Raw genomic sequence first — 7,931 nt, 5'->3', positions numbered from 1 at the left:
ATTCGTAGACGACGGATTTCGGTGCGACAGGATGTGAACCGTTGGAAACTCGGATTGAAAATTAGCACGATAATACATCTTCTCTCGATGGGATCCCGCACATTCGGCGTCACGGTTTCAAAAATTTATACGTGCTGTCCGTGACTCCCGTTTTTTATCGGCGGACATTCACGTAGACAAAAATTAAATGTTTATCACTGATTGAACCGCTGCCGTTGGAGGATCCAAGACATTCGTGTTACGAAAATACGAATGTCAATCGCATCAATCGCTAATCTACGACACGAAACCGGCCGCTCATGTATCGATTCTGCCGCGCAATAACAGGAACAACAATAACAACACTGTCGTCACCGGACGTTGTCACGACGAAAAAGTGAGAAAGATGGGGAGCAGGAGAGAGAGAGAGAGAGAGAGAGAGAGAGAGAGAGATTCGTCATTGAGTCGCGTTGCACGTGCGCCGCGATGCATCGCGTATCAGCGGCGGTGCGCAGGGCAAAGTGCATTGTGAGACTGCCGGCGGGTGCAGCGCCGGTGTCCTGGCTTTCCTATGCAACGCACTGCACCGTACCTCCCACTCTCCCATCGCCCATCGTCACTGTTTCGTCCGTCTCCGCCGTCTCTCCGCCGCCGCGTTCCTTCCCGTTCGTGCGCCGACGCACCGACCACGTAACCATCCTCTTTAGCTAGGCCGATTACCGCATCATCGACGACGTATCTGTCTCTTTTTCCCTTCGTTACGTCGGTTTTCATCTATCACTCTCCTTCCTTTGCTGCTCCCGTTTGTATCATCGTTTCTTTCGCACGCTCATTTCAAATTTTCAAAGAAGCCACCGCACGAGGTGCTTTAGACTAAAGTGTTAATTTCCTTGAAAACAGTAAATCCCTTCTCTCTTTCGTACTTTGCATTTCGAGCTCTATTCGTACTTCCTAGGATTTTTCCTCTCACGGGTTTCTCCGCGATGACCAACCGGCCGTTTCTGTCTCTGTTGGTTCTCTCTCCGAGCGAGAGAGCGAGCGAACGCGGCGGCAGATGCGCGCCCGCTTCTCCACCGCGCCGCCGTTCCTCCCTGTATATCCCTCTCATGTTCTACGTAGAAACGGACGTGTACCGTCCGTCGCCGTTCCACCGGAATGCTTCCTCCCCGTCTCTCTCTCTCTCTCCTTCGGACTTTGCCGGTCACTGCGTCATTTCTGTTCGTCCCGTTCTCTCCGTCTCCCTCTCTCTCTCTCTCTCTCTCTCTCTCTCTCTCTACCCCTCCCGATCTCACACCAAACAGTGGCGGATTCACACATCGCGCTGCTCTAGGCACGTTAATTCGTGCCACCCCTCGTAGTATGGATCTCCGAGCCGGGTCTGTTCCTTTTAGCTGTACCTCTTTGTACATTTATTCGACAAGGAAAGGAGAAGCAAGAACACAGAGACGCAACGTGGCTGAGAGGAATAGACCCTAACGAACCTTTGAGCGCTGACTTAGGCCATGCATTTTTTTCACATAACGAACTAGAATAAAGATAGAAACTACGGTACGTATCGGTATGTATTTAGCGTTGAACGGAAGTCGCGGCCTTTGGCATCGTTGCGTGTCGAAAGGATTACGCTTGATAAATGTGCTTGGTGTAATTATTTTCGCCACATTGTCATTATTATTAATTCCATATTCCTTCGCTAAACCTATTGCAGACACATATTTTTGTATTATATATTTTGTAATCCGTGTGCTCTACAAGAAGAGTTGGACATTGACAACCGCAATTCATCGGAGATAACTCGGAAGCAACAGTCTAAAGTTACAGTGATAATTTGTTCGTTTACTCACCTGTATAATCCGCGACGTCGCCTTCGGCCACATACAGCCGCGTCTCTTGTTTCACTCTCGTCATGGTGCTGTCAAGAGCGACGTATCTTGATCGCCCTCGAAACAACTCGGAATCTATTCCTAAATCCGCCACTGCTCCCGAGTCGGCATCCTTCTCGGTCAGTGCGCCCTACCACTCGCACTCCCGGTTGCACCGGGAAACCGAGCCGGCAGTGTAGCCGTCCTTGTCGCACGTCGCTCAGCTCCATTCATGTCTCGGTTCTCCTCGGGTTATGCAACTGCGGTGAGACGCGAAGCGCGAGGGATGCCGCGCCGCGCCGGCACTGCACGCCGTCACTTCACCGTGTCTGAGTCGAGGAGGAGAGGTCTTTGTGACTTCCCGCCGACAAGTGCTCCTTACTTCTTCTCACAATTAGCGTAATACCACCTATTATGATCGAATCACTTTACTTTTGAAAGACTACTAGTCGAAAATTCTTATCTCACAGGAAAGGCGAGAACACTCGATAGCGTTCGCACGACGCACAAGAGTGTTCGCGAGCGCTACCGCCCCGCGGTAAAAACTACGAGAATAGGATTGCCGCAGGACGCATTTGTCATTTTCCAATAATATTGTTTGTTAAAAAATAAATCGATTAAAAATCCTTTTGAGAACAAATGAGTCACATTTGTGTCAATCCTTCTCGTTCTTATTGTTGTGATGCAATTGGTAATTTTTCATGGGTAAATTATGCGAATTAAGATACAAGATCTGAAAAATACAAACGTAGCGATAAAAAGCATCGCGTACAAAAGCATTACGGGTGTCTACGCGATGCTCGTTGCGTTACGTTACGTAGAGCGAACAATCGTATCTATACGTACGTTACAAAATAAATAGCAGTTCTTTTTTAGTTGTTATATGACAATATTACATTGACTTAAACTCGAAGGACCAAATGGGATATTCGAGGTTGTCTTGCACACGTCACCTTGATGCACTGTTTTTATTGCATATTAAAAATTGCATCGCAACACATCAAACCTATGATGAATGAATACAAGAGGCGTTTCTTGGATATTTAATGCGCGGAGATCTTCGGGACGATATCTCCGATTGAATCTCCTTGCGTGCTAATAAATGAGAAAAGTGAAGCAGTCGTTGCTAACATAGCCCATAAATTCACCAAATACCGATATAACACGAGTAACGCTAATTAAGTTACGAAGGCACCTAATTTACACAGTTTGAACGTAAAATTCTTGTTACAGCTGAAAAAAGCGATCAAGAAGAAATCGTTGCGCGTTTCTGTCAAGCATTTATCCACCAAAGATCTTAATCAACGTCTAAGCGCTCCTACACACCCTTACACATCCATCGGTGCGGATTTCCTATGCGAACGAGTAATCAAACAATCGTGTCGAATTGGTAACGCGCGGCGGGCGGCGTGCGCTCGCAACTCCAACCCAAACGATACCCTCTCACACGATCGACCTCGCTAACTACCTATCTAAAAGGTACAATATGATATCTGTACAATCATCCAAGTCTGTATATAGTCGCGTAATTAATTACAGATATATATTTCGCTAAAACACCGCGTACCACCGTCGTGAAGCCACGACTTTGGTCGCTCTCGATAACGACTTTCGCTTCTGTCATCGAAGCTCTGTGTCAACGGGCGATGCTCGTTCGTACAGGTTTAATATAAACCGAACATCGCTAATTTTCCGCACTTTTCGATCATGCCGGTCGTCCGGATTGAAAGATCGTCGAGAAGACCGACGATCGCAGTTGGCGCGATAGCGTTAAAAGATCCTCGTGGATAGAAAGGTTTAATTGACAATTCGGAGTTGACAATTTCGGTCAACCGGTCGAATGGTGTCCGTAAATGCTCGAAACGGCAGTTTTTATCGAATCGTCGCGATAACGCTACTTGGTGGACTACATCACGCTGGGAGACGCTTCTCGACGTTCGTGAAACCAAACCAAAGGGCTTATTAAACGGCCCATTTAGCTCGAAAATCAGTACGAGGAATATGCAGTTGCATACACACGCGAGTGTCGATACATATTGCTAATACTTGGTAGTGTACTATCGACAGTATCAAAATATAGTCTCTATATCTTACATAAGTGGGCAGCGTCGAGAATCAGACATTGATGGCCGATCTTTCGATTCGATCGCGAGGAGGAATACCGATCTCGAGGAGACGTCTCGAGTCGCGGGGATCACAATTAATAATGAAAGCAAAATATTACGTTCGCGTCGCGTTCTCTCCCTCTCTCTCTCTCTCTCCCTATTCTCTCTGAGAACGAACATTATACGTATAAAAAATCTATATGCGCATTGAAACACGAGAGCAACGAGTGCGCCAGCATGAAGGTGAAGTGACAAATCCGACAGCGTTCGGTTCTCCTACTTTCGAATCGCGGAATCGCGGTATCGATCGCTCGTGTCCCGCGACACCTGAAGCGGCGTTTTTCACTTGGCTTCGTTATGGATCGATGAAACGTTTCGTGCTAGCACAGTTGCGAAATGTTGCAACGTTAAAAAGTATCGTACGAGTGTCCCATCGTTTCTGTAGAATTTCTCGCGCATAAATTTATGCTTTAGATTGCGAAACCTGCCTGTCGCGGTGTGAAAGACGGGGGTGAAGACGGCGAGTGAACGAGTCGTGCCGCCGTAAAACGACATTTCTGTCCATCTTTTTCTTTTTTTTCTTTCCTTCTAGAAAATGATCTCAGAGAGGCCTGTGTCGGATTCTGCGGTCTATTTTCGCGCCGACGGGTATAGCGGCAACCTCGTTACGTGCTCTGAGATAAACGCCACGTCGCCGTAAGAACGAAATTGCACCGTTGCGCGGCCGGTGATTAGAAAGGACACATTGTAACGCAATAAATACGCGTATAGATTTACCTGGCAGGCATGAACGACGACGACGAACGAACGGGCCCGATTGCGTGCGTCCTGCACGTGTGTATGTCGCACGCACGAGAAACCGCTTGCGCGCGCGAGTTACGAAATATTCGCAACTATCCCCGTCGAGGTGGAGCGACAGAGTCTCGTGTTTCAGAAAGGCGCGAATTTGCATAATGCGACGACGGTGAGCCGCGTCCTCTCCCATTAAGATGGAATTCTAGCGGTGAATCGCGGCGGATCGGAAGCGTACGTACGGACGATTCGAGAACGAACTAATTCGACGATTAAGCCGCGATTAAAATCTCAACGATACTAACGGTACTCGCGCGGGACGAGCAGTAATGTAGGAACATCGGGGGATAATTGACGCAACAACAAACAACAGACGCAGTGGTCCTTCGTGGGAACGACTTCGAGAGAGGTTTCGGCAGATTCTCAAATACGTTTAACATCAGAGGAATAACAACAGAGTCTCCTTTATTCGTCTTCTCGTGAGGTGGCGCGATACCTCTCTCGATATTTGTGTAATCGTAACGTCCCTCGAATGTGATTCTCTCGACGCTGCGCATTATTTCACAATTACTCTACCTACTGACAGTCGATTAGTTTTCGCACCGATCCTGCGTTTTTCAGTGAATCCTGAAGAACATCGATTTGAGTGTTCGATCTTAAGTGCGGCTGTCGGATGCCTTTAAACTTCGACTCGACATTTGCAATCGCACCAGCGCAGACTAGATACTCGGAGGAAGACTTTTTCAAAATGTGAAATGCGTTCTACGGGTTCGTTGAGAGATATCTACTGGTTCGGGCTGCGAGAACGTTGTACTTTGAGCGGTGACGCGATTTACTTTCGCAAAAGCGTCGATCGATTTTTAGACGATTGAATTGAATTGATTAACGCAATTCTCTTCCTGCACGATTCGGTCGATACCTCGCAGAGATTGAAGCCGGTGTACGATAAATTGATATTGTGATAAGTTCGGGTTTCGACCCTCCTCGCCTGATTTTTCTCGCGACATCGAAAATTCGACTCGCGGAAATCGTCGACCGGTTTCAGTCTCCACGTTTTGTCGCGCGAACGAGTCGCGTGAAAGGTGTCGAACGCGTTCGACAACAATTTCCTCCGTCAGAATTGTGTATGATGTTTCGATGAGTAACAGGAATCACGGAAATATATCATGGAAAAACGTCCCTCTCGCTATTCGTTCCTTTCTCCTGAGTCTTCGAGGACGAAGATGCCTCATGTATTTTGCGAGGCGAATAGTACTATTATTTATTGTTTGGCGTGCGAGTCAAGAGAGAACTCCTTCACGTGCGATTCCGGTGCACGTTAAACCATGATTTGGACGCGCCTCAGCAAAAGGAAGGACGCCGTCAGAAACGACTTCCTTAACCTAGGCCAACGTCTAAGGACATCATCACCAGGAAACCGACGATGGCGGCCCAGCTGGCGAATTTGCCGTTTCCGCTGTAAACAGAAAGTACGCGAGACGCTCGCATTAAGTGTTCGAAATATCTCGTCGAGGAGATATCTCGAGGCCGTCCGCGAGAGGAGTCCACCACCGAGGAGACATCCTTTCCCTGGACAACTTTCTTCGAACTCGTATTTTGCGCGGGCGCAATCTCGCGATTCATAGTCGTGGCTGTGACGGAGTGGCAAGAGAAGCGGGCGGGAGAATTTTAATTAGTGCAACGAGCGTACGGATCGAACGTAAAAATCAAAGGACGAAGGGAGGATGGACTCTGGGGGAATTAAAAAGGCGGCGCCGTAGTCCACTGTCGTTGTCCCTTTCTCTCTTTCTCTGCCTACGGCCCCGTGGCAACGACCTGGCGGAAAGAGAGCCCCAGGATGGCGAGAAATAAAAGGGTTTTCGCGGCGTAAGTAGGGATTAAGCACATACAAAGCACACACTCGCGCTACACGCGTATATACCCGGTATTGCACGTCACGGCTTGTTGATTTCGTAAATTATACACGGCCATCAATTTTAACGGCCGGCGAAACGCGCCGTTGTATTTCGGTGGGCGTTCTACCACATCAATCATATCCGCGCGGTAAATACCTCCTTTCGGTGTGCCTCAGAAAATTTGTATTTTTATTGGCCATTATCGTATCTCATCGCCGTGGTAGCCGGGACAATGTCGTCCGTCGTCGTCGTCGTCGTAGACATTCGCTCGCCCGCTCGCCGTTTGGGCAAAACTGGGGCGTCCCGTCTATCGCTCGTGCTATCAAAGTCGATGCTCGATTTCAATCATCTCTCAAGACGCGTTGTGTCTTGACCGAGGAAAAGCTGCCGTTGTTTTCTCGATCGCGGCACGGCGCGGCACGTCAATAAATTCAGATAGCCCGGTCGTGAATCGTCGTGAACATGGAACATCGTCGGCGAAGCGGGCGTTCCTTCTCGCCGAGCAGAGGAAAATGCAAATTTCTTGCGAGGGGCGACCGTTCCGCGAAACGCCGCCGAGTCGAGCCGAGTCGAGCCGCGCCGCGCCGATTTCTGCCGGTATGCTTCTCGAAAGTACCGGACTCTCGGCAGAATTTGAAGGGATCGTTTCTTCGTCCTGATCGTCTGTGATTTAGGCTGTTCGAACGCGAGACCCGGTCGCACCGACCGCGTCTCCCATCGCGTCGAAACGCGTGTCAACCCCTCGCGTGGTCCCGCCGCGTTACGAACGTAACGTTCTTCTTTTTCACCGTGGAAATTGGGGGAATTTGTTGTAAAATTCGTACGACTCGACTTTCGAGTTACAAGCAGATTCAGCTGTCGGAATTATCAGCGGGTAATGTCGGCGCGCACAACCCACAATTTCTCATATCTCACTTAACCGGGGAAAATGTGGATTTGGCAAATACGACCGCGGATTACTCAAACAGTACAATCTGTGAGTACTTACGGCACTTGGGGCCGCATTCATGGCCGTTTCTTAAGGTGTCGAGACTCGCTATTAATACAACATGTGCATGTTTGCACGCGCGCATAAGATGGAGGATCCTCATTCCCGAAGAAACGACCGGTGAATGCGCTCTCCTCGGCCGCTTATTTGCCGTACGATCCAACGTGATCATTGTTCGAATGACGAAAACGGCGATCCGGACGATCGAGTCGCGATCTCGCGATCCCCTCGGCGCGTATCCGCCCTTTCGCAAGGATCGGCTCTCTCTCTCTCTCTCTCTCTCTCTCTCTCTCTCTCTCTCTCTCTCTCTCTC

At 48.9% G+C, this 7,931-nt stretch overlaps 1 protein-coding gene across 3 annotated transcripts in view; it reads right to left on the bottom strand.

The window, feature by feature from the left end:
• Positions 1 to 2,791: 2,791 nt before the first annotated feature.
• Positions 2,792 to 7,931, bottom strand: part of LOC116843130 (zinc transporter ZIP11) — a 31,228-nt gene continuing 26,088 nt past the window's right edge. For all 3 annotated transcript variants that reach the window (XM_032813234.1, XM_032813235.1, XM_032813236.1), the window contains exon 6: positions 2,792 to 6,191. In XM_032813234.1, the coding sequence (XP_032669125.1) occupies positions 6,113 to 6,191 (79 nt within the window). In that variant the 3' untranslated portion in view covers positions 2,792 to 6,112. The remainder of the gene's footprint in view (positions 6,192 to 7,931) is intronic.

This window comes from Odontomachus brunneus, unplaced genomic scaffold (genome assembly GCF_010583005.1).
Source record: "Odontomachus brunneus isolate Ranch 3 - 2012 unplaced genomic scaffold, Obru_v1 Obru_scaffold_030, whole genome shotgun sequence".
Lineage (NCBI taxonomy): Eukaryota > Metazoa > Arthropoda > Insecta > Hymenoptera > Formicidae > Odontomachus > Odontomachus brunneus.
This window is presented reverse-complemented; position numbering and strand designations above follow the sequence as displayed.